Source organism: Jatropha curcas, chromosome 10 (assembly GCF_041381405.1).
Source record: "Jatropha curcas cultivar XTBG-Jc1 chromosome 10, XTBG_Jcur_1.0, whole genome shotgun sequence".
Taxonomy (NCBI): Eukaryota; Viridiplantae; Streptophyta; class Magnoliopsida; order Malpighiales; family Euphorbiaceae; genus Jatropha; species Jatropha curcas.
Genome location: NC_143160.1, coordinates 2,025,206 through 2,051,983, shown reverse-complemented (window position 1 = coordinate 2,051,983; position 26,778 = coordinate 2,025,206). Strand labels below are relative to the sequence as shown.

The 26,778-nt window shown below is 34.2% G+C and overlaps 5 protein-coding genes and 2 non-coding genes across 7 annotated transcripts; 5 read left to right on the top strand and 2 right to left on the bottom strand.

The window, feature by feature from the left end:
* Window positions 1-3,656: 3,656 nt before the first annotated feature.
* On the top strand, window positions 3,657-6,869 carry HCF106 (Bacterial sec-independent translocation protein mttA/Hcf106). Its single transcript, XM_012234822.4, has 6 exons — window positions 3,657-4,248; window positions 4,341-4,462; window positions 5,081-5,140; window positions 5,268-5,427; window positions 6,184-6,330; window positions 6,413-6,869. Exons 1-6 carry the CDS (start codon window positions 4,026-4,028, stop codon window positions 6,472-6,474), a joined length of 774 nt encoding a protein of 257 aa, XP_012090212.1. The 5' UTR covers window positions 3,657-4,025; the 3' UTR covers window positions 6,475-6,869.
* Window positions 6,870-7,014: 145 nt separating this feature from the next.
* Window positions 7,015-8,909, bottom strand: PEL3 (HXXXD-type acyl-transferase family protein). Its single transcript, XM_012234821.4, has 2 exons — window positions 8,380-8,909; window positions 7,015-8,188 (listed from the first exon to the last, which is right to left on the bottom strand). The coding sequence occupies exons 1-2, from the start codon at window positions 8,839-8,841 to the stop codon at window positions 7,298-7,300; spliced, it is 1,353 nt and encodes a 450-aa protein (XP_012090211.1). The 5' UTR covers window positions 8,842-8,909; the 3' UTR covers window positions 7,015-7,297.
* A 1,377-nt stretch (window positions 8,910-10,286) lies between these two features.
* LOC105648437 (small ribosomal subunit protein uS9m) lies at window positions 10,287-14,174 on the top strand. Its single transcript, XM_012234820.4, has 5 exons — window positions 10,287-10,509; window positions 11,064-11,836; window positions 12,015-12,455; window positions 13,428-13,508; window positions 13,822-14,174. Exons 2-5 carry the CDS (start codon window positions 11,248-11,250, stop codon window positions 13,911-13,913), a joined length of 1,203 nt encoding a protein of 400 aa, XP_012090210.2. The 5' UTR covers window positions 10,287-10,509; window positions 11,064-11,247; the 3' UTR covers window positions 13,914-14,174.
* Window positions 14,175-14,658: 484 nt separating this feature from the next.
* LOC105648436 (rRNA 2'-O-methyltransferase fibrillarin 1) lies at window positions 14,659-18,320 on the top strand. Its single transcript, XM_012234818.4, has 7 exons — window positions 14,659-14,815; window positions 14,959-15,284; window positions 15,420-15,515; window positions 15,636-15,713; window positions 15,799-15,975; window positions 17,812-17,880; window positions 17,974-18,320. Exons 1-7 carry the CDS (start codon window positions 14,800-14,802, stop codon window positions 18,148-18,150), a joined length of 939 nt encoding a protein of 312 aa, XP_012090208.1. The 5' UTR covers window positions 14,659-14,799; the 3' UTR covers window positions 18,151-18,320.
* On the top strand, window positions 16,308-16,380 carry LOC119370415 (small nucleolar RNA snoR60). Its single transcript, XR_005177951.1, has one exon. It is a non-coding gene; the product is annotated as a small nucleolar RNA snoR60 (small nucleolar RNA).
* LOC119370416 (small nucleolar RNA snoR60) lies at window positions 16,487-16,557 on the top strand. The gene has a single exon (XR_005177952.1). It is a non-coding gene; the product is annotated as a small nucleolar RNA snoR60 (small nucleolar RNA).
* A 443-nt stretch (window positions 18,321-18,763) lies between the features above and the next one.
* DTX35 (detoxifying efflux carrier 35) lies at window positions 18,764-21,375 on the bottom strand. Its single transcript, XM_012234817.4, has 7 exons — window positions 20,963-21,375; window positions 20,042-20,667; window positions 19,836-19,892; window positions 19,520-19,758; window positions 19,324-19,442; window positions 19,154-19,240; window positions 18,764-19,079 (listed from the first exon to the last, which is right to left on the bottom strand). Exons 1-7 carry the CDS (start codon window positions 21,227-21,229, stop codon window positions 19,008-19,010), a joined length of 1,467 nt encoding a protein of 488 aa, XP_012090207.1. The 5' UTR covers window positions 21,230-21,375; the 3' UTR covers window positions 18,764-19,007.
* Window positions 21,376-26,778: the final 5,403 nt, after the last annotated feature.

Here is a 26,778-nt window from a genome sequence, read left to right as displayed (position 1 = left end):
TAATTATTATTTACAATATAATGATGATTGAAAGTCGTTTTTTTTTTTTAATTTTCTTCCGTCCACTTTATCTATTTTTTTCAGAAATATTAATTAATAAAAGAGCATTACTTAATTTTTTCAATTTTACCCATTTCAAAAAAAAAAAAAACTTTTTCAATTTTATCTTTATATCTATTAAATATATTAATTAATTAAGGAGTCTTTTTTTTTTTTTATCTTTGTTGGCTCATGATGTTTCTGAAGTTGATTATCTTCTGCCTTCAGCTGTACTGTTTGTTCTAAAGCTCCTATTGAAAAAAAAAATATTAATTATTTTTTATAATTTTCTTATTTATTTTATCATCTCTTGGCTCCTACTTCCACATTAATTTTATCAAATTATTAAAGCAAAAATATTAAAATTCAAATAATCATATGAGATAATAGTAATATAATCAAATTAAAAATTATTTTATTATGATTTAAATGACATAGTTATTTATTTTCTTAATCACCATATAAAAATTTTAAATAATAAATAAGAATAGATAGAATAATTATTTTTTCACGTAAAATATTAAAATTGAAATAATTATGTGAGATAAACAGTAACTTAATAAATTAAAAATTATTTTATTATAATTTAAATGATATAATTAATTTTTTATCACCATATAAAAACTTTAAACAATAAATAAAAATAAACAAAAAAAAAATTTACCGTGAAATTATCACTATACAAAAAATATTTCCTAATTTATGATTTAAAAAAAATTATTTATTGTTCATTTATTTGATGCTGCCAACTTGTAATTAGTGGGGTAATAAATTGATTTATGTAGGAAATAAATGGAAGATTATGATGATAATGTGATTTTGCAATAATGTGTTGTTTAAGGTCAAGCCACCTAATCTATGATACTACAAAGATTTGCAAACTATTAAGGTCCACAAAAGAAGATTAGCAGTAAGTAATAATAGATAATGGTACGTAGTGAATTGACTGAAATAGCCTTGGAGTGAAGGGAAAATAACGAAAAGAGGAAGCAGTTATGGCGGAACTAACAATAGGGTGGTGCGAGGTGGGGATGAGTTACTGTTGTTATTATGTTCCTTTCTGTACATTGAATTGAACCTTTCCTTTAGATAAAGCGTGACTCTCGTGACCTCATTTTGTGTGGGTGCCCCACCATACAATCAATCAATTCTTTCTGATTTGATTTGGAGAATCATGACCGTCCGTGAGTTGACGAGTCTAATATTTTTTTTTTATCAATAAAACCGAAACGGCAGCTCAGTGTTAGCGTTGCTCACGTGGATTGCATGTGGCGTTGCTGTCTGTCACGCGGACAGTTTTTGACCCTTACGTTGTTTTTATTTTTATAGTAATTCAAGTTGAAAAGGAGAGAAAAAAGAAAAAGAAAATACTATATATTAAAAAATAAATTATTATTTAATACATGAGTTGAATGTAGATGTGTTTTTAGATTGTATTTAATAATTTATGGGATCGCTATCTAAAATGCTAGCAAACAATGAAAAGTACATAACCACAAAATGCACAGATGGCTCCATTTCTATTTATGAATCCAAACTCATAATTTTGGGACCAGTAGCCCTAAATTTGCAACCAATGCAGATCCTTCTATTCTATCTTTATAGCCGTTTCCATTTATTATATGTATTTGAAGAGAAGTTTTATCTACTCCCGATATATAAATCCACGTCTATATATTGAATCAATCATAAATAATATTTTAGTTCAATTTGAATATACTTATAACCATACATTGAAAAAAAATAATAGTATTTTTAAAAAAGTTTTTAATTGGCTAGGTGTATGAGACGACTCATACACTAAATGTAAGCAAGTAATTTTTTGTATTTTAATGTTTGAATTGAGGATTAAAAATGAATTTCAGATAAAATTATTTTAATATTGATGACTCTAAATTACTTTCTAGTTGTACATGTATTTTTAAATTTAAACTAAATAATATTTAGATAAAATCACTTCTATGCGATCAGATTTTAAATATGTACTCTGTCTGTCTCATATATTTAGGCCTAGTTTGATTTTAACATTGATTAAGAAAAATAAATTAATATGGTTGACTTATATCTTGTGTTTATTTTTTTCCTAAATATCTTTTTATAATATTAAATGATGGACATCAATTAGGAATGGAAATATATATTAAATAGGAATATGTTAAAAAAAATAGATAATAAATAATGTTTTAAAAAAATAAAAATATATTTCAGGATAGATGAAATTAATATGGGACGGTTCGAATAATAATTAACGTTAGGGATCCAATTCAATAAATATTGGCCCATAGCACGAGACTGGAAGACCACTGGAGAACCACATTCAGCTACTACTGTAAGAGTCCTTGAAATGCAAAATCTTGCAGTACTCGGGGGTATAACAGACAAATTAAAGTAAGAAACCTCCTTTTCTTTTAGCTTTCTTCCACAATTTTTTATTGTTTATTTTTAACCCTAATTTTGTCGTTGCTGTTGTTACTTTAGTTTAGGACAAGGCAAGGCAACAATTTTTTTTTTTGGGTCTAAAGTGTGCACGTGTGCATAGCCACTTGTTTGATGGGTTTTCGTGCACAACCCTCGTGTGTAAAAGATAGTGACAACAAAACATACACAATCTCTCTCTTTTCCCCTAATAAAATTAACAAAAACTTGCACGGGTGGGTGCATATATGTTATGTTGTGGCTTCTTTTAATTTTCTTTTTCATCATCATCTCTCACATTTTGTGATGATAATGATATTACAAAGCTAACTTCTCTTTTGCCCTCCTTTTCTTGCCCCAAAAGGAGCTTTTTTTAGTTTTTTTTTTTTTTTCCTTTTTATTCTCTCTTTATGATTCTTTACTTTTTACCACCTTTTCTTTTCTTTCTTGCAACTTTTCAGTTCTTTAGAGTAAAAATGGTGGACTTTCTTTTCACTCATCTTCCTCCTGTAACAACACGTACTACCCAAAAAAGAAAAGATTGAAAAAGAAAGAAAGAAAGAAAGTCCTTTGCATCTTATTGACTATCCTTTTACCGTGCACCGTTTCAGTTGCCTTTTTCATGTACTGATTAATTGAAAATTGAAATAGTATATTGTGAGCTTGAAAGTTAGTAGTAATTACCTCTTTGATGAAAAAAAAAAAGGAAAGAAAGCATTAATCTTTTCTTAATTTTAACTCGTCATAAAGTGTTAATTTTTCTAATATGAAATAATCCTAGAAAAGGAAATGAAATACTATAATTGTTAGATTAAATTAATAGAAAGAAAATGCTGTTGGGTCCAGTAGGCAGTTGATATTTCTGCAAGATTGAGGCTCTAATGGGGTGGGTTATTAGTAGTGAGGTTATGGTCCTACAGGGCAAAAGCCAAACCAACACGCCACATGTTTAGGTGGGAGTCATCTCATGATCGCTTAAAAATTTTAAATTTATATATGTGAAGAGAAATTGAAAGAGATAATCTTCTTGAAAATCTTGAATTGCATAATTTTTGGTTTTCTTTGACAAATATAAGCAAGCGTCGCTATTAGATGACATGCCAGCCTTTTCCCATCAAAAAGACTCTTTCTTCTTATGTAATGTAGGCCTTGTTTTCTTTACCTCCATCAAAGCCTAGAAAAATGGGACTTGATTTATCGACAAATAATTGGCTGGCTATAGACTGCCCTAGTTTTCTTTCTTGAGATCAATTTCAGCAGCCCATGTCGGCTGTTGCCTTCTGAAGCCCAGGGTGAGGGTGCGCATCGATATGCAGATTGGGCCACAGAGCAGATTCATTATGGTGTTGAGGCCAATCTATTATGCTCAACTTTAAAGCCCACTGTCTCGCCGCAGAAGGAAAGACAAGAAAATCTCCATCAGTCTGCATTTACACAGAATAGGAACATCTTCCACATATATATCTTGTTATATTTTCGTTAAAGATAATATTATAGCAGATGACTCAACTCTCAAAGAACTGCAAATATCCCATAAAGTTCTCTTAATATATGATCCTACATACAACACTATGCTTATGGCATCGTTATTTTCACGTCCCGCATCTTTATTTTCAGCTTCTACAAATACAAGACCAACTCTTTATCAACAATCGTATTCTTCGATTTCATATCATAAAAACCCCAAATTTGGTCTCTCCTCGTGGATTACTCATTTGGGTTTTGCTACTTGCTCTGAATGGAGTGGTTTAAAGCATATGGGTATGTCGCTTGCGCCGAAATCTCTTAAGAAAGGTACGTATCTTGAATTGGGTATGCTTCTTTTTCAGTCTTCCTTTTTTTTTCTTTTAATTTTTTGTTTTGATTCTTGAAATGTGGTGTTGCAGAGAGGAAGGCTAGATGTAAGGGTATGGTCGTTCAAGCATCTTTGTTTGGGGTTGGAGCTCCTGAGGCTCTGGTTATTGGGGTGGTGGCTTTGCTAGTTTTTGGTCCCAAAGGTCTTGCTGAGGTTAGTAGTGCATAAGGAAACACTACAAAAATAAAAGATTGCTCCCCTAGTATTCAAACAATTATTAGTGATACCTGCATAGATTTTGAGGAATTCTTCATAATGCTTGTTGATTTTCCTCTCTGTCATTTCTACCTCCAAAATTCTATTTCCTGTGGTCAGTAGAGTGAAGATTGCAGGACTGACAATTTGAATATACTGTAGGATTCTAACTGCCTATATGCTCACATTTGTTTGCACTTGTTTTTCATGCATATTCAGTTATCTGTCTGTATGCATGTTTTGATAGTTAATTATCTGAATTGTCTTACCATTATTGTGGCTTAAAATTCAATGCTTAACTGCCATGAATTGAAGGCAACAGCGAGAGAGGTAGGTTAAAATAGGTTGGAGTGTCTTTGTAATACAATAAAAAGGAAATGGATTGCATTTAAATTTGTCCACTTGGGGAGGGGAAGGGATAGTATTGCTTGGAATTGCAATATTTTGAGCTTAACCCAGGACGCATCCTTTGATCCTGATGCGTTTGTTTTAACTTTGATGGTTCAATAGCATTTACCTTTCAGAGTGCCAGTTTTCTTTCTTGTTATGTATTTTTTATTGAGTATCTAAATGCAGGTTGCACGCAATTTAGGGAAAACTCTACGTGCATTTCAACCTACCATTAGAGAACTCCAGGTAGGTCCATAGAACTTTTAGTTCAAATTTATTGTTTCTGCCTCTGCAAAGTAATTATATATGAATTCTGCAACATTTTTTGCTTTTAATCTATAAAGGGAATCAGTGCAACAGTTTGAAAATGTAGGAAGTGTCAAGGGAATTCAAGAGCAGCCTTGAACGAGAGATTGGCCTTGATGAAATTTCAAGTCAACCACAAAACACATATAGCTCCAACAGAGCAAACCCTACTGCAACCCCTTCATCACTTGGCAGTTCTGAAAGTCCTCCAACAGCAGCTGACCCCAGTGAGTGGCCAAATACTTCTAATCTTATATTGAGAAGGCTATTAGCTTGATCAAAAGGTTACATTTTAGTCCAATGTGGCAGAATGTGTTGTGAATTGTCAATTTGGCATTTTCTGGAAGTTTATTTGGCACATTGTTACTGTTCAACATAAATACATTAGTTCAACATGATGACATTGGGTGTGACAGACCGATATAGCTATGGGTACATTAGTTTTTTCAAGATCAGGCTCGCTAGTAAATTTCTTCTAGGGCTTGCTGATCTTTAGGCTCTGATATGATAAAGTATTCATAACTGAGTACTCGACAAACTAGGAGGATCCATAGACATTATAGATGGAGCTCCCTTTACAACGACAGTTAAATCTTATGTTGTCTTCGACAATTTCCTGACAGTCAACAGCAAATTAAATAAGTTATTGAATAACATGCATTAGGCCTTGTGCATTACGCCCTTCATACATAATGGTGGGTGCTTCTGTTTCAACCATTGCTTATAGATTAAAACACACTTTAGTTGTAGGCTACTACAACTTTTAGCTATTTGTTTTGCTGTAAATTACAACTTGTAGCTTCAACCAATGCTTATAAATTAGAATGCACTCTTATAAATCACAACTCGTAGCTATTTCCTTTGTTGCATAATCAAGGCAATTCTTCCATCAGATTATGGTTTATGACCCAAAAAAATGTTTAGGTTTTCATATAAATATGACAAGGCATTGTCAATTTTTTTTTTCTTTTTTAAACTTGCAGATGGTGCTCCATCTCAAACCGGAGCATATACCAGTGAGGAGTACTTGAAGATCACAGAAGAGCAGCTAAAAGCATCTGCTGTGCAACAGAAGGGGCAGACACCCCCTTCTGGACAAAGCCAGTTTGAATCTCTGAGCAAGCCTCAAGGTTAGCCATTTCTTCATGTTAACCTGTGTCTTTCTACCTCTCTTTCCTTTTTTTGTGACACTAAAAAAGAATTCGTTATCAGCTGCTGGTGAGGAAACTGCTGGTGCAATGCCTCCACCGCAAAAGCCAGAAAATCAAGTGTAAGACAAGCAAGTCTAAGACCTTCCAAATGAGGTATCCGATTTTCCAAAGCATGAAACTAGTTAGCTGGGATATGAAGCCTGGTGCAAAAGTTGATCTAGATCCTATTCATGTGAAGAGGCCATGATGATGAGTCAAGTTTTATTGAACTCGATGTAAAGCATGATTTCGTGTAATAGCAGGATGGAATTTGTTATTCTTTTTCCCGCGTATTTAATTAGCAATTTCGCTATGAAAATGTACTGTATTCAATGAGATGACATTAAATGGAAGAGAGACAAAGGGACAACCAGTGGCTGGAATAGAGGAGTTTTTGCTGTAATACATGTTGATGATCATCCTTGTTACTTTATTAATAATTTCATTAGACTAATCGTCAACCTCACTTCTTTTTTAAATTGAGTTAATGGTTCAATCTTCAAATGTCTACCTTGTAATGGAAAAGATCACCAAGAGTTTAAATTATAGACATCCATTCCCGTCAAAAATCTTCAATTTATAAGGAAAAAACGAAAGAGAAATGACCATTATTATACCAAATAATTGCACAAATTTGTAAAGCTTTCATCTCTTGTAATTTAATGAAGCAGACACCAATTTCACAGTCCTTTCAATCTTAGATGGGTACTAATCAACCATAAAAGAAACAAGTACAAACATTACGACAATAAACTAAACGAAAACGACATTCCCACAGGCCACAGAGACTTGTCATTTCTTGGTACCATGATAGAATATTAATTAAATTATTGTCTAAAACTAACTATTATAGAGACAACAATTTAATTACGTATCAGTGTTATCCAAGAAATTCTCTTCTCTTCTACTAGTAAGCCTCCAAAAGAAAATCTTTATCCTTCTCCAACCTCTCCATAGCTCCAGCTTCCAGAGTAATCTCCACATCAATGCTCCTTCCGCCACTCTTCCCTTGATACAAATACACCATCCCATCAAACCTATTGTTGGATCCACTTCTCACGCTTTCTGGTTTGCCCCACCCGAAATCCACCTCATAAACCCGAAACCTAGGCGAGCTACCAACGGCAACGCAATTCACTCCTGCATCCTTGAATTGGAAAATCTTCGGGGAGCTTTCCCATTCTTTATTTCGCTCGTCGATGGCTTTCGCGTTATGAGCTTCAATCGCATTTTGTATAACAGAAGCCCCGAATTCTGGCGGGTTCATCGATAATAATCCGACTGCAGTTGCCGTGAATATGGCCTGAATAAGGTTACCGAAGTAATTATCGGGCATTGCTGGGTCGACCCTTTTCCGGCAATCGGCGAAGACAGTGAAAACAGTGAAGTCCTCTGGTTTTAGTTCGCGTGCATGGCTTACGTGGCGCCAAATATGCGCAGCAAGCGATTGAAATGTGGAGTATGGTTTTAAACCGTCGGATGGAGGGTTAGCGTTGACGGTTGACTTGATCTTGTCGATGGTAGATTCGGAGAATTTGAAGACTTTCTCTCTCAGCTCTGGGACTGCTGACTTGGCATCACCGTTGGAAATGCTGAGTGGGTCCGGGGGTAAGGAAAGATCAAGCTTGACGCGTGTGTTGCGCGTTTTTGTCCTTTCGAGGAATGGCGTAACGGATATTGAATGGGACCCGTTGCAGATCTCGGCCCATGAACTCATGAAGTGCCACGTGGAGGTGCCGTCCAGGATGGCGTGATTGAACGCGCAGCCGATTGCGAGTCCGTCTTTTAGCTTGGTTAGCTGAGGAAACGACCAACAACCCATTAATTACATATTGAATGAGACCATATTTGCCTTTCATTGAACAAAAAAAGAAAAAAGGGGATTATATCTGAATCAAAAAAAGTTTATGAGATTAAAAATTTAAAACTCTAATCCAAACTTGTTAGTAATAATTAACATTCCTATTTATGTTTGAAGTCATTATTTACCTGGACTGCCAACAATGGCCTGTGAAGGCCTTCCAAGTTCAAGATCCCATTGTACGGGATAAAGTCCTTCAAGGTGGTGGTGCCATCCTCAGCCGTTAGATCCTCCACACTTGTACCCTCTGCAATGGCCTCTACAAGCTCCACACCTTCCATGTCATCATCATACTCAACCCTAAACACACCGTCTTCATCTTTTCCAATCTTCCCAGCCAATTGATGAAAATCTTCCAAAACCACTCCAAGCCCATCTTTCAATTTCCCCACCATGTCCGCGAAGCTATCATTACTCCCCTTGTACAGTAAAAACTTCTGATTGTAATAAAAAGCCAGATATGGAAGATCAAAGGTGATCAGTTGGCATTCTCTTCTTCCAAGTTTCTTGTTGGGCTTCACATGGGATTTCCCTGTGATTTTCACCTTCACGGTTTCTTCCTTGTTGTGATCTACAACTGGAGAGGCCATTTTTGCTGAGTAAAGAATCTGAGAGAAACGCTTTTATTAGTCGTGGAGGAACTTGGAAGCTAAAGAGGGGCATAAGGAACACTTATAGTGGGATTCATTTGACGTTGGTTGAGACTGCATTAATGAATTTTATGAGGGTGGTTGTGACCCATTAACTTCCCTGTTTTAATTAGTTTGTTGGTGAAGGCTGGAACTTTTTAGTGAAAAAACCCTTCTCTTGCTTACTTCTCCTGGCCAAAGTAAATGCATGCAAGCTGAACGTAGATAACCTAAAAATTTGTGTCTCCTTGCATAAATTCGCTCTAGAAATTCGTTATCTTAATTTGTTAAATTAGATCAATTAAGTGTGATTATTGAAATATTAATACTATAAAAATTTTGTTAATCATGTATCAAATTAACATTTTTGTATATAAAAATTAAAAAACTTTAAAGATTGTTGTTAATATAAAAATATGTACATTGCATGTCATCTTGCTTCTCTGGAAATGGCAGAGCCATTTCAAGTACAAGTTTAAACATGATTTGTAAGATGTAAAGAGGGAATTATGACACAACACTTCACAAAACTAAGATTTTAGAATCATCTGCTTTCTGTAGAAGGAGAAACAACGCAATGGACCTTAATAATTGGTGGGCTGTTTTTTTAGCATGCGCAATCAATACGTACCCAAACTTGCACCCAAATTAGGTCAGATTTTGGTTATTTAGTAGCCGTGGTCTCATCAATTTAGAAGCCCAGAAGATGAATTATTAGTCTCAACAGAAACTGTAAATTACGGTTGAACTAGCTTGTCTGTTGCCGCTTTATCTTAATTAAGAGTCCCCTTTATTTGACATTTGCATTTTCCTATGTCACCGTAATTTGTTGAAATTGAAATGATGTTTTGTTAACCTTTTAATTCATACATCACTCAATTTGGTCAATTAGAAAACAAGCCATTGTATTAGTCACTGTATCTATACATATACAAAAAAAAAAAAAAAAATAAATAAAAGCTTAATCAAGGGAAAATTTATACAAAAGGAAACATTATAAGCAGTGAACATTCTATCTGAATATTTAGTTTAATAGACGAATTTAAAAGTGAAATCGAAAAATTATATGTGTAATAATTAAATCAATAATGAATTTAAAGGTTCCATCCAAATGTCCATTTCAAAGGGGTGGCATTGAGCTGTTTGACAATAATTGGAAGATATCCATAAAATCAACTCAACCCCATTCATCAATGTTCTGACAATAACTTTGTACTTCATTTCACAAATCAATTTTACTTCATTTCTATCTTTTATTCTATTTAGTTTAGTATGCTGAAATCACAATATTTTAGTACAATACCTTCCTTGTATTATACAATATCTATTGGACAAGAAGTGTGTAAAAATATGGTAAATTTTCATTTTTTAAAAATGAAGTTTACTATTTTTACAGAAGATTTGGTGCCTTGGTGGGTTGACCCGGATCCGAAATCTGCTTATAGCTCTATCAGTTGTCATGACGCACAGGTACAAATGCTCCTGGCGCATCTTACTGCTCGTTAAAACAGCCTTTATTCTTCTTCAGCTCCCGCACCACTTCCCCATTGCCTTGGCTCTCAACCCAAAACTTCACCGGCGGCAAACTCTAGCTCACCTGCACCGACTCCGGCCGCGTTCTTCATCGAGGTAGGTCGAGAGTCCATCATTGATCTTGTATTCGATCTATACGTGATCAATTTGGGCTAAATATAAATATTTGGTGAGATTGAAATTCTAGGTCAGAACTTGGGAAAAATTAGGAACTAATCAAATTAACGTGAATTGGTATAGATTAAGCCTGGATATTGAATCCCCATCAAATTTAGAACCTTTTGGTTAACAAGTTTCAAATTTCGGCGAATAGCGGTTTTTCCGGCGACAGTGGATGGTGCATCCGTCGCCGGCCGGTGATGGTATCCGGTAATCGGAAAAGCCCCCATAGGCAGAATGTTGAACTCTTCTTGTAGATTCTGGATATGCAACTAGTTTCGCGATTCTACTAGTTGACGCAATTTTGAAATTTAGGTATCAAAGCGGAAGAATTTCCGAACTTGATTAAATAAGAATTATATGATTATGTGGCTATAATTGTGAATATGAACTGAATTAATACTTAATTTCATAGAATATGGCTCCGTTCAATATTTTATAGATCATCTATTTTATGGTTTTCTTTTTTTAATTAATATTTTTTTTTACAGTTGCATTTCACGTGCCGCGACGGTCGTAAATACTAATTGTATCTAAGCTTTTACTTACCATCCCATGGCCTAAAACCAACTGATTTAGCGGTTCGTCAAATTGAACCGGTTTGGCCTCTAAATTCCCCAAATCTAAAACCCTACTGAACTCAAATACATACTTTGTTTGCTTCCAATCTCAACTATGCTTTCTCGTCTCCTCCCTAAACCCTCCCATTTTCGTCTATTTTACAATCTTTCTTCAAAATCCCATTTCTATCCCTCCTCACCTCAGTCCTCCAATTTGAATCTCCTCCTCAGATCATTTTCCACAAATAATAGTAACAACAATAATAATAACAGCAGCAAAGGCCAATCGACCCCTAACATATGGAAACTTTCTCCAGAAAGTGATGAGAAATTCGACTCATTTTTCACCGAAAATTCCACCAATGGCCCTGCTGGAATTACTGATTCTCCGCCTGCTGAGGAAGATTCATGGTTGAAGGAGAATGACGGCGATGATGACAGAGATATATTTGAGGCAGATGATAAGGAGTCAGGGGAGAGGAATGGCGGTGATGGTAACAATGAGTGGCTAACATCGGAGGGGTACGAGGTGTGGAATTTAGATGAGAAGGAAGAGGAGAAAGATAATGTGTTCGATATTGGAGAGGTTGCATCGCATGCTAGTGAAACTGGGAGTGAGACTGTTGTGCATGTGAAGAGTGAGGATAGCGAAGACCAGAAAATGCTCGAGGAAGAGGAGAAGGAGCTCACTGCCATTCTTAAAGGTAACATTTTCTATTATTTTGTTTTAAGTCGCAATTTGATTTATTTAAACAGTTATATGCTTTGTATAATATCGAAAGAGCAAAAAGAACTCATCATTGTTGATTTATACTTTGATCTGTGCAGTAGCAATTTTTTTTTCTATGAAGGTTTATATTGGTCCAACATGAATCGTTGCAGGTCCAAATCGTGCGTTTGGTGACCTAATCGCAGCATCCGGAATCACAGATGCTATGCTGGACAGTCTGATTGCCCTGAAGGATTTTGAAGGGGTTGAGGGTTTGCCTCCTCTAAGTGAAATTGAGGACATGCGTTATGCATCGAGCACCAGAAAATCTACTAGGGCAGAAATAGAGCGTCAGAAGCAGGAGGAAGTAGCAAAAGCTAGAGTAAGACAAGTAGATGACAAAGGTAGAGCTTATGGAACAGGAAGAAGGAAGTGTAGCGTGGCTCGTGTTTGGGTTCAGCCAGGCACTGGAAAATTCTCAGTTAATGATAAAGAATTTGATGTCTATTTTCCAATGCTTGATCACCGTGCTGCCCTGTTGCGACCCTTTTCTGAGACAAAGACTTTGGGTCTCTGGGATGTCAATTGTACGGTTAAAGGAGGTGGTGTTTCAGGTAAGATTGAGCATTTACAGTTGCAGTTGTATCATTACTTTTATTGTCTTGTAACGTCCCTGTTAACCTTTCTCACCTACGGTTTTAGGTTTTAGGATAGGTTTATACCTTATAATTTTGTAGTTTTCAACTTATTCTTGAAGATTACAAGGGGTCAGAATGCAATCCCCTTGATTCCAACTTCCTACTTTTTGCCAACTTTTGTGGATTCCTTAGAAATACTAATAATTCTGGTTGGATTGTTGTACAATGTTTCTTGAGAACCTTTCTCATGGATAATATCGTTTGATGTTTCTTCAAAACATGAAAGTTTTGTTTTATACAATGTTACTGTTTTGAGTTGTTCCTGCACATGAAAATATTCATTTTGTTCTGCACATGCTCCATAGATAACAATTCTTTTTCAAACTTAAGTACCAAATTTTGAACTTTGTGATGGTGCTAGAAGTTTTAAACAGATAGCATTCTTTCCTTCCATGGAGCACATGGTTGGAAGGAGGAATTTGTTGGCCTTTGAAGAAGTCAAGATGGGTTCATATTATCGTTTAATATTACCTACAAGTGAAGATAATGTGGTGTACTACAATCTCAGTTTCTCTGCTTATATATATATATATATATATATATATTAGGTTTAATATGCTAGCTTTTAAGACTTTGGCACTTTGCTACTCTAAGATTGTCCATTCAACTTCGCAAGCCTGCTTGAACTAACGGGGGTAGATTTTTTACAATGCAGGGAGGCTCTTGGTTCTCCGATTATATCAGCTTTATTGTTTTGCTTTAGCAATTTATTTAAAAGAACTATTGTAATCTTTGTGGCCATCAATATCAGCATTGCTGAACTATCTCACACGCAAAATTATAATCTAATATTTGAAACTTCTTTTGAGCTATGTTTGATTTCATTTTTACCCATTTTTACTATTTTTTAGATGATATTGCTACAATTCAATTTTTGCATGGTGATAGGTCAAGTTGGAGCTATCCAGCTGGGGATCAGCAGGGCCTTACAAAGTTGGGAACCAGATTTACGTCCTCCCCTAAGAAATGGTACAACCCTAACAAAATTTTTTCTTTTTTATTGCATTTCATGCATATCATCCCTTCCTATATTGTAAATCACTTGTTACTGATTGAGCAAACTATTCCGCTTATTTTTCTTGGTTGAAGTGAGTAATGCATACATAAATGTAGCTTTTGAGTTGTGGATGATGGTAACTTTCTCTCATTCTGATTGTAAGTTTGGTCTGGCATTAAATTAGTTGTTTGCTTGCAATGGGTTTTTACCATATGCAAAATATTTTTGTTTGAAATAACTTGTGGCACTGTATATTCATTTTGTGTGCATTTGTGTCTTTACCAGCTGGTTTCTTGACGAGGGATCCACGTGTGGTTGAAAGGAAAAAACCAGGAAAGGCGAAAGCAAGAAAGAGCTTTCAATGGGTCAAACGTTGATCGATTATCAGAAGATTGCTGTTATAGACAACCATTTTTGTATCAAAATCTGATATTCACATTACTACTCAGTATCTTGGAGATTTGTTAGCTTGCCTCAAATTTCTTTTGTAACGTAGCTCGTACCCCATATTTACACCATGATTTTTGGAAGAGCCTGTTAAAGTTTTTTGTTATTTACCCCAATTCTCTATTTCCCCTTGCTTTTTCAACACGTTAACCTGTCTTGGGCAATAAAAGGAGGATTAAGGTTTTATTTAACGTTTTTTATTATATTGGATCATAATATTTTGTTGTCCATCCCGCTATTAGGATTGAGATTACATGAAACTCTTTTAATTTCACCATTTTTTTATTTTTATTGGAAAACTATTCAGTTTCTTCTATTTCTTATTTTTTAAAAATTAAATTTAAACTTTGTAATCTTCTTTCGTTTAAAAAAAAAATCTAAATTTTGACTTTAAAAAAATTGTTAAATTCACGAGTAGTCTTATTAAGTAAAAAGATCAGTTCATTTTCAAAAAGTAAAAAAATAAAAATAAAAACATTATTGGAAAAATGATAATTAAAAAAGTGATTTCCAACACAGTTAAGCTTGACAGTTACACGGGTGAGCGAACGAATCACAATATAAGAGCTCACACAGATCCACGTGATGGTTCAAGCTGTCGGAAGCTTACCTGGCTTATTATGAGTGGGCATTCCTGCACTCTGCATAACAGCCTTGTCTATTTATCATGACTTCCTTAAAGAGGAACACAGGCAAAAACCCTAAACCCTAATATGCGATTATAAAATCTCCCTCGTGTCAATTAGAAACTCAACTTCGCCTCCTTCTGTTAGCAAGATCCTCGCTTTGTACTCTGTCTATCTAGTGCCAGCCGAAATGAGACCCCCAAGAGGTAAAACGACTTAACTTTCTCTAATTTTCCGTTTGATTCTTGAGAAAGCTCGGGGAAATCAGAGCAAAATAGCACTTGTTCTGTCTATCAGTGAGTGTAGACTGTCCACCTAGTATTATATTTAATTGGTTTGTTGTATGCAGGAGGCCGTGGTGGTGGTGGTGGAGGATTCAGAGGTGGCAGAGGCGATGGAGGGGGAAGAGGTAGAGGAGGAGGCAGAGGTGGAAGAGGTGGCTTCGACAAAGGAAGTGGCATGAAAAGTCGTGGTGGTGGCCGTGGCGGCCGAGGTGGAGGAAGAGGCCGTGGTGGTGGACGCGGTGGAGGAATGAAAGGTGGGAGCAAAGTTGTGGTAGAGCCTCATAGACATGAGGGAGTTTTCATTGCTAAGGGAGGTAAAGAGGATGCTCTTGTCACTAGGAATCTAGTTCCGGGAGAGGCAGTCTACAATGAGAAGAGGATTTCCGTTCAGGTTGTTTTTTGGATTTAGTAGTTATCTTTACTTCTGAATATGCTTTCCTTGTAAAGATTGTTACTTTGTGTTTTATACTTTAGCATTTGTTATACATATATTCTTGATATTGAGAAATGATTCATTCATTAACAGAATGAAGATGGAAGTAAAGTCGAATACAGAATTTGGAATCCCTTCCGATCAAAATTGGCGGCTGCCATTCTCGGTGGTGTGGATAACATATGGATTGTGAGTCATTTAAAGGGTTTTTTTCTTTACATTTGATTTTCCTCTTAAGTTCTGTAACTATTTGTTGGTATTGACCGCATTCACTTGCTTTTGATCCTGTTTTTTTTTTTTTTAAACTAGAAACCTGGTGCGAAGGTTCTCTACCTTGGAGCGGCTTCGGGCACTACCGTCTCCCATGTGTCTGACCTAGTTGGCCCTGTAAGTATTTATTGGATAAGTTTTTGTATGTTATTTTTTTCTTTTCCGGCAGGGGTTGCTTATAATTTGTCGTTTGAGGTTGCAGACAGGAGTAGTCTATGCAGTCGAATTTTCTCACAGAAGTGGTAGAGATTTGGTTAACATGGCAAAAAAGCGCACAAATGTTATACCTATCATTGAAGATGCTAGACATCCAGCAAAGTATCGAATGCTTGTTGGCATGGTTGATGTGATATTTTCTGATGTTGCTCAACCTGATCAGGTTTGTTCTATTTTATTTCTGTTTTAATCAGTTCATAAGCGTTATTAAAAAATAGCTGTGATCATATCTTGTAATAACTGGAAATATTAAAATGCATCTGGCTTATGGATGGCTGTTTATATAAAGGATAGTTCTCCCCCAGCTACTTCTGGGGAGCCTCTTTTTATATCTCTTGCTTTTCTGGTTGTAAAAGTGCATGGAATCACTGATTAATGATTCAAAATGAAATGATTTTCAAAAATTTTCATTGAAAATTTTGATTACATACTTTCAGATTAATTTCAAATTACATTTTTTTTCTATTCATTAGAAGAGATTCATAAGTGAAATTATTGCATATGATGAATTTTACTCGGATTCCCCTTCAAGACTTTATGGGTGATGTAGACACGAGTTTCTGATGCAATAACAGGTCACTTTTGTTTCGTTCACTATCTAAACAAAGAAACCTTTTAACTTCCTTTTTGAGAAAATGTATTGAAGTTTGTATTTTGATTCTCTTTGTACCATCTAGCATATGATGATGTACTCGGATTCCCCTTCTAGACAATATGGATGATGCTATCTCGAGTTTCTGATGCTTGTACAATGTCATTTTATAGCATTTATTGCTGTTTTCCTCCATTTTCCTCATTTCTCTTTCTTTATATTGATTGCTCATATGATTGATGGTGCTATCACAACTCCTTAGCCGTTTTTTGAAGTTTTTTGCTATGCTAGACAATTTTGTTCTGATCGACTCTAGCAAGTAAAACTTTTATTTGTTCAAATGTGGGCTACTGTCATTGGATACATTTTTGTAACTCTGTTTGGCAATTTATACAACCGAAATGTTGACAATTTAATCGTCCCTCGTGCATGATATCATTTTCAATATTCTTCCTTTTTTTCTTCCTCATGAACCTTGCATTATTTGACTAACGTAGCATTTGGATTATATGAATTTGCATCTCTGATGCAGAATTCTTGGAGGTTCAAATATGTTTGGTTTTATTCCATGTGTGATTATTATTGTTTCAAACGTTTAGAAGTTAGTTTTGTTTGTTGGAGTATGGGATATCATTTTCATGGTTGTACTTAAAATGATTAGTGAGGTTGGACTGTGTTATTGTGATATGACTAAGCATCTCACTGTCACACATGCCAATTGAATTCCTTGAGAAATCCTCACTCTTGGCCTGATTTCATTTCTTTGGAAATGCCATTTAACAATTTCTGTTGGATGATGATAAATACATATGTTAAACATCTGTCTCAACATAACATATTTATGAACCTAGTTGTTTTTGTTTTAGAATGGCATGAACTTCAGATTTTAGGACCTTGTCCACATGAAAATTAAGTTCCTCAAGAACTTTCAATAGAGGAAAGTTCTAGAACATATTGTTGACTAAACGTAGTAAATGTTTTTTCCTTTTTGGTTGTATTTTTGTGACAAGACTGTCTTCACAAAACAACCTTCAGCTTATAAACCAATTTCACTCACCTTCTTCTTTGTTAATACTTTGGCTTTGCTCTGGAGCAAACTACAACTTTATTTAAGTTATAAATTGTCGCAACAGCTTGATCAACACTATGATGGTCAATGGTTCTGGAAGCTGTGAAAACATGCCACAGTAACATACCTTGAGTGAACTTCTCCTGCCGCTCACACTCTGTTCTCTTCTAATAGCTTCTGTGCGCATAATTTTCACCGAATTTGATGCATAAGCTCAACTCCATGGGTGTATCATTTTTCTGATTGCGATATAAATATGTCAATTAGTTTGTCGCAGTTTTGTGCCTCTGGGTTTTATACCTGAGTTTGTGTTTGTTTTGTGCATCTACTTAACACAGGCAAGGATTTTAGCTCTGAATGCTTCATACTTCCTGAAAGCTGGTGGCCATTTTGTAATTTCAATAAAGGTTGGTTTCTTAAATACTTGCCAACTAAAGTTCCACAATGGCTCAGTTTTCCTTTGGTTTTTCATATATTGATTGAATTGGCACATGCAACAGGCTAATTGCATCGACTCTACTGTACCTGCTGAGGCCGTTTTTGAAAGTGAAGTGAAGAAGATGACACAGGAGCAGTTCAAGCCTTCCGAGCAGGTGACCCTCGAGCCATTTGAGCGAGACCATGCTTGTGTTATTGGTGGGTATCGTATGCCAAAGAAACAGAAAGTTGCTGCATAGCAAGATAGGTTACTGATCGAAAGCTGTTCGTACTTGTTATGAATTGTATTGTTGGTTGTTGCAGTTGGCTATGTATCTCATAATCTGAGGTTGAATTTAAATGAGATGCTGGATTGTAAACCTAGTTTGAAATTTTGTCTATTTATTTAATCATCATATTTTAGGATTCAGATGAGATGATGGGTTGGTTAGTTTGCGTCATGTTTTTATGTTAGCTATTAACGCAGTCCTTTTTGTCTACAATGTTTGACTTCACCCAGCCATGGTAAATATTGTTTTTGCTGCTTTATTTATTTTATATTTCTAAATGGCAATTAGATGAATGTTTTTTATCAGTTAGACCTAAGACAGAATCTGTTTATATATTCGGGGGGTGGGTGGTAAGTAAAGAATATGTTTTTTCTTGTCATTTGTTGCGTCACCAGGGGAAAATGTTTAGACACGAGAAAAATATGAAGAAAGTAATTAAAAGGATCAAAATTAATTATTTTTGAAAAATTAAATTTTCAATTCACAAAAATCTACCAAATTAAAATTAATTTTCTCGATATTAAAAGATATAAAAAAGAGAGAGAGAGAGAGAGAGAGAAAGAACAATATTAGCAAAAACCAATTAAAAAGACACCATAAAAGCACAGTTGCTGAAACTTAATTGCACTCAAAATAAGGACATTGAGAATAAAGAACTAAAGGGGAAAAAAAAAAAAATCTCTTATCAAACTCAAAATTTGCTATTGGTCTGAAAGAGCTACATTCCTTGAGGCAAAATCAAAGACAACTAGCAGCAAGTGATACATAATGGTTACAAGGTTTCACCCTCAAATTCTAACCAACATAGATAAATTTTTAGCAGCTTTTCAAATGATACCATTCTCATCATTATCCTCTTGGCCACCCCACCTCCTTACACGCTCAGATGTTTGTTGCACCTGCAAAATCAAATTTAATACTTGTTTTAATTTTAATTTCAGTTGAGAAGATTAACATTAATTTTTCTAGTTACCTCTTTGTTCCAGTTTGTCCTGTAAAGTACGATCAATAGCAGGATTGTCTGCAGAGCAGTTCCGCATATCATTCCCGCCCATATTCCCTAATAACAATTTAATGCATTACCAAATAAACGCTTTTTCCTCAGCTAATAATTTAACTTTGAATTTATGTACAGTTTCCTACCTCTACTCCCATGTCAGCTTTGTAACCAAGCAGGAAACCCAGTGGAAGCCCAAAAACGTAATAGCAACCGATGTTTATGTAGGCTACTAAAGCTTGCCATCCACTCCCAATTGCAACGCCTGCGCGAATTGGATAAAATTTGGAAAAGGGTTTACATAACTTTTGCAAAATTCAATAATTGGAAAATGGGTTATACCTCCTATTACAGGTTGAACACTGTTAAGAACCATGGTGACACCAAGTAGAAATGCTAATTTAGAGACCGCTACTTGCAGTTCTTTTGAGCTGGTATAAATGACTGCAAAGTTCTCCTTAGTTATCACTACGATAACCATGCAAAGGAGCCCAACTATGAAACATTGAAATACAGTGACATATACTGAATATTTTGCAGCTCTTGGACGTCCTGATCCGAGCTCATTCGAGACACGAACACTGATTCAAAGAAATCAAGAACATATAATTCAGAATATATTCTCAGATCACAGATGTGAAGAAATCTGAAAGTTTACCTTATAGCTGCATTTATTCCAATGAACAACATGGCTTGAATCCCATTAATATTTAAACTAAGAAAGAAACAAGTAAAAAGCAAAAAAAAAAAAAAAAAAAAAAAAAAAAAAAAAAAAAAAAAAAAAATCAGGATTTATACAGGAAAAACAAAAAGAAAGAAAGAAAATATAGTTGGTAAAGAAAATTATAATAGTTGATGACTGACCATATGGAAAGGGCAGCAACAGCAATAACAGCATTGTCGAGATGGCCAGTAAGAATAAGAATACTCATCATATACCAAATCTCAAGGCAAAGCATAACAGCAGAGGCAAGTGAGAGCCTAACAAAAGCCCAGATCTCCTTAAAGGCAGACCAAGAGAATCCATGCCAACCTTCCTTACAATAACGAAAAACATAAAAAAGAAGAGCCAAAGTCATTGCCCAGCTGCTGAAGTCATATGCTATGGCTGCACCAATCATACCCCACCCAAGTCCATATATGAAAGCCCAAAGTATAATAACGTGCAAAATTAGAGCCGCAAGCGAAGACCAGGCGAGCACATAAACTTTGCTTTGGGCTTGAAGGAACTTTTGGGCAGGGAAATAAATGGCAAGTGAAAACAATTGTGGGATTGTGTATAGAGTGAATTTTCCAGCAGCTTCTGCTAGACTATCTTCTTCTCCGAGGACCTTCAATATTGGAGTTGCAAATATGTAAATTGGCAACATGACAATAGCAGAGACTGTTAAAATAACCCATGATCGCTGCATGTAAACACCCAGCATCTTTACTTGCCCTGCACCAAATGCTTGACCACATAGCGTTTCCAGTGCACTCCCCATTCCAAGCTGCAATTTCATTTTAGAACAGAGTCAACTTAATTCCCTTTCAATATTTTTAAATCTTATAATTTCCTCACTAAAAGTTTTCTTCGATATGCTACTATTAACTAAGAGTAATAGAAAGATTGCAAAAACATTGCAGAAAGCAAACTAAAGATATCAGATTCAGTTTCTGCCTTCAATAGTTTTGTTCTGCCTCTGATGGATTTATTATCTGTAAATTCTGGCCGTTTACCCTGTAGCATAAAAATGAGGAAAAAAAAAATTAAGAGGGAGAAGAAGGTGCAAGTAATGTGCTGACCATGAAGCCAAAAGCTAAGGTGCCAATAACAGCTAGAGAAATGGAAACAGCAGAAAGCTCCAGGGCTCCAATATGACCGACAAATATGGTGGTGACGGTGTTTATACCAAATTGACACATCATATTAAACACAATTGGACCGGCAATCTTCCACAACTTCACCGTCTCTATCCAAAATACACTCCTTATCTCCTTGAATCCCCTCGCTGGCCTGTAGTCTCCGTCTTCGGCGGAGCTGAGATTACCGTTCAGCAGCGGCGTCTCCATGTCCGGCGAGGAGTTTGTTATTTTGCTTATTACAGCTCCCTGTGCTGAGTAGTCGCGTCAGTTCTTGTGCTTTCTTTCTTTCCTTCTAATAGAATTTGCGAAACACTCTCTTTGCCTTTGCAAAAATTATATGGGTAATTACTGTCTAGTCCTGTGTTTTGATTAAATATATTAGTACAAATGCCAGTTTTCATAAAAAAAGACTATCTAAGTTCTGCATTATAAATTTATAATTCCATCGTACAAGTAAGATTTTTTTATTTTCCTTTTTTATTAGTGAATATAATAATAGTATTAATAACAGTTTGATGAATCTGTAAAATACATTTTTAATATAAAAACTAAATAAATATCATTAAAATATACTTTCCATCTCAAAATTATAATTTTTAATGTTTTTCACAAAGTTTAAACAAATTCAAGACCCTAAAAATTATGTATATTAATAATCATTTAAAACTTTCAAAATAGGATGAATTTTTTGTGTATTTAAATTTCAAAAATTAATTATCTTAATTATTTAATTAATATTAGATAAGAGTATTTGTAGGAAGTGAAAACTAAATTATTTCGAAAAATGTAAATGAGATTATTTTTTCACTGAAAAATAGAGTGGGACTAGAATTTTAAAACGGACTGAGTAATATTTTTTTATTGATTGAAAAATTAAACCAAACGTTCTCATAATTGTTTGTATTAAAATTATAAGACTTGTCTATACTTAAAATATAAAATTATACTCTCAATTTATAAGGGTTTTCAAAATATTATTATTATTTTATTTTTATTTTTTTATTAAATATTCAAAAATACTCTTGTTCCGTGGCGAATGCAGCATATAAAAAGAGGGAATTAATTGTTTTTTTTTTCAAATTTTTTTAATATATATATATATATATATATATATATATTTATCTAAATTAATCTATAAAATTTAATTTATTCATATTCTTAAGCTTTGTTTTTCCAAAAAAATTATATATTAACTCCGGATAAAAAAATTTTGAAATCCACTCTTATTATAATTTTAAATTTTATTTTTAATTGATTTGATGCAGTATATTAAAATCACGTGAAAACCACCGGTTATAGAAGCAAAAATGTGATGAGACTTTATGTAACAATAATGGCGATCACATTGAATTATGTTACCGGTTGTCTTGGTTTGCATGCTCTCTGATATTTGTAGGACCAGTGCAGTGCTTTTAATGCCCAACTACCTGTCGGAGGTTGCCACATACCATAAGCCACAAGGTGGCTGCCTAGCTCTCTACGTTCTATCCAGCTACTCTTACATAAAAAGCTCCTCCCTCACAAACACAAATAAATCAAACCTAACTTAACCACCGGTTCAAAGTATCGGATTTTATTTGAAAAAGAGAACACTATGATATTTATGCCAAAAACCCAAATGTTATGAACAATAATCTTAATTAATTTACAACATAAACACCCAACTACTCTAATATTAATGGGGGTGAGAAGAAAGAAGCAACAACCAGTCAACGAGTAATGGGGATTGAATGGCTCTAAGAAATGAACGTGGAAGAAACAATAACCGTTGGTTGTACCAAACTTTTTAAATCACGTTAATGCAAAAATGGACCTTTCATTTCAGTATCAGAGTCAGAATTGTACTTCCTCCATTGCTGTCTGTGTCTTAACACAGGAAATGCTGAATGGCTAAGAAACATGAATATAAATTTTTTTTTTTTTTTTTTTTTTGAGTATTGTGTATTATTTTTTGACATGTGAGTATTGTGTATTATTGTTTTTGATAAGGTAATTTCTTTGTTTAATTCAAATAAAAGATAATGTTTTGAACCCACTGCATATAGCTCACATGGAAATCAGACAACAAAAACAAAATCACAACACGATTCCTAGTAATTGTTAATGTTGGAAAAATGTCTCCTTTGATTAGATCTTATATTAATTCCTATGCCAATACCCATAATCATCAACATAATGTATCGTATTCTGGTTCCTCAGTACACCAAACATTTGAGTGGGGATAAAAAAAACTCATCTATTTCCATTTCTGCTGGATCCTAAGTTCATTTTTGATTTGGACTCCATTGTCTGGATCTTGATCACACTGGGCCCCCATCTGATACCTATGTGTTCTATTTTTTATCATAATAAAACAATATATAACAATTTAGGCCCACTCTCAAGAAAAAACAATTTGGGCCCAACACTATTACTGGCCCATATGTGATATATCCAATAACAATAGGAGAATAGCTTGAACCTAGGAATTCAAGATTGAGTTACCAGTAACAAGTGCAAATGAGCTTGAACCTTACAAAATACTCATTTTCTTCTAAAAAATAAGTAATTTTACAATACTTATTTTCTCCACAAAATATAATTTGTTTTAAAAATGTCAATGAATAATAGTGGTAATTTTTCTTAACTTTTTTTTATTTGTATTTAAATGATAATAATTATCTCTACTTTTAAAGAGAAAATTAATTAAATTAATGAACATTTTATTATAATTTATAATAATTAATAATTTCGTTAATCACTGCATAATAAACATTACATATATATATATATATATATATATATATATAATTGTCGTATGCAATATTGTTTATTTGCAATAAAGACATAAAATATTGAATCTTTGCACTAAAGTTTGCAATGATTAGGCTTTGATGAGAATAGATATTGATAGAAAGAACTTTGGAATGCATGTCACTCTAATCACTGAAAGAAAGCAAGCTTGCTGAATTTCATTAAAAAAAAAAAAAAGAAAAAAGAAATTAATCATTATTATCATTAGTTTGAGGCTTCCAACAATCTTATACATAAATGCATTATTTTGAAAAATAATAAAAGGACCATGCCCATAGGCAGCTGTTGCGTTTGTAATGATACTCAGTTTTCAAATGAAAGTAGTGTTCGCACATGTCCTTGCCTTGGGCCTTATAAAATCAGATCCACTCAATTTAAAACGAATTCCAACCCTAGTAAATATGTTTGAAAAAATAAAATAAATTCAGACAAAATAAACAATAATTAAATTTATATGGTTTGGTTAAATTTGTAAAATAAACTCATTATTAATAATAATAATTGGTGAGAAACGAAAAGAACAGTTAAACCTATTGGGCACGCATAGAATTTAACAGTAGCAGATGGATTCAGCTTTTAGTCAGCAATGTAAAATCACGTGTAGCCTCATGTCAAAACTACCCTATCGTAGGCCGAAACGTATTGCGACAGTATCTTATGAGGAAATCTAACGGCTCTGATTCACCAATGGATGCTTCTCAATACGGCGCTCCCTCATTATGTTTAATTAAAATATAAATAAATAAAAAAGAAACGCTACATGCATGTCCTCACGCTGGCCTCTACAAGATTTGACAACTCATTTCCCTTCTCTTCTTTTTCCCGTCACCGGTTATATCCGGTTAACAAAACTGCAGTTCTATTAAAATTGAGTTAAAATTATAATTCTCTCGGTAAAAAGAATATTATTGTTGAACTTTATTTTTTATTTCTCAAAATTTTAAAAATTCTGATCCCTAATTCGGATCGTAGATGACAAAGACTTATTTTGAAAGTGTACGGGACAATGGGGGCGTGTGTCAATTGTCAGATACTAGAAACCTGGAAACAGCAAACTGGATCGTGACTAGTTTGTGACTGTGGGTTATCAAAATCAGATGACAGCTAAAAAGCCCAGTATTTCGAGTGTTCAATGTACACGTGTTCCAATTACATGTTAAAGCTCATTTCATAAACCAAATTTGTTTTTGTAAATTTTTTCCGCACAGAATAATTTTCATTATTTAAAATTGTTATTAATGATAATTGGTCCACGTACGTTAAGAGTCTAAACTTTGACGCTTGCAAATTGTCAATTGTATTGTTAGTGACATTTAAGTCTTTTTAAGGTCCTTAATTATGTGAACCTAAACACCAAAATTAAAGAAAATTATAATTTAGCAACCGCATCAAATTGGCTACTTGTTTTAATTTCCAACTTGTCCAAGTGGGAACCCATTTTTGGACCAACCCTATATTTTTCCACTTAAAGATTTAATTAATGAATAATTAAATTTAACTAAATTATACTCTATTTTATATATTAACAGAGATTTAATTGTTCAAATCGAATTTAGATAACCATAAATTATTATCGTTATTAAACTTACTTATGCATTTACTAATTGTTTAAATTGAATTCATTACAGTTCGCTTTAAATAGTTTTAATATAAACATATTAAGTATTAAAATTATTTATGGATAATTAAAATACATAAATAATAAATTGCACATCAATAACTTCGTTTTTATATAAAAACAAATTTATATAATCCGTGAACCCTGATTTAAAAATGCAATAGAGCATAAAATCCTGTGATGATGATGATGCAGCCAATCTAAAATTGGATGGATCTTTTTGTGCAGAAAATATCTCTCTTTTCATAATTGTGGGTCCACAAATGACTAGCATAGAAGGTTGCTAAATCCACTAAAATAGTGTTAAAATATGTGATTATTTCATTTAATTAATTAATTAATGATTATGAATTCTTCTATAACATGTAACCCCGTCAACCCTATGACCAATTTAAAACAGATATACTGGAAGCGTGGGTTTCGTGTGGCGGAGATGGCGTCTGCCGGTCGACACTTGGAAAAGCGCGTGGTCTAGTGCTCATACAAAAACAACAACACAATAAAATATCATTTCACAGTCGGCGTTGATGGTTCCAAATGTGAACCGGCTATCCCCGGTTAACCATACAGGGTCCCACATTTTGTCTGAATTACATTAAGGCCATTCGTACCACGAGTTAGGAGTGATTCGTTTTTCTGTTAGGCAGTCCACACCAAAACAACAAAAACCCGACGCCTTTTCCAGTTAATGCGGTGGTGGGCTGAGACAAATTGGTATGAAAAAAAAGTTCAAAACGTAATTTGATGGAATTAACGTAATTGATTAAAATATTTATCAAATGCTTAGAATCAAATGGTTAGATATAAATCAGTTATTGGATACATAAATTTAAATCAAATGCTTTTTAAGTTATCCTCACATGAAATATATAATTTAATTTCATACAGGTGTATTGCTAAACTGGTTTGAATTGAACTGGAGCCAACTAATGAGACTAAAATTGAAATTAAATCAAAACCGAACTATTTTAATTCGAGTTAGTTTAAATTTGAAACTGCAGTTGCATTTGGCCATTATATTTAGGTGAAGGGTGGTGGGTGCAAAATCATGGGATATGAAATATATGGGCAGTGTACAATGCAAATTATTAGTTAGGTAAATTTTGGTTTTATAAGAGGAGAGAAGTCTTTATTGGGGCAAAATCAGATAAACCAAAAGTATGTGGTAAGAGAGGGTTGGGTTAGGCAAGAGACAAGTGGCAAATATGGTACAGAATGGACACGTGGCATTAGGATAGGGTAAAGATTCTATTTCGAGGAAAAGAGGATCAAAGGTAGTTTGGATGGTTTAGTTTGCTAACCAATTTATCACTAAAAAGTTTAGCTACACGCAACCTTATTATGA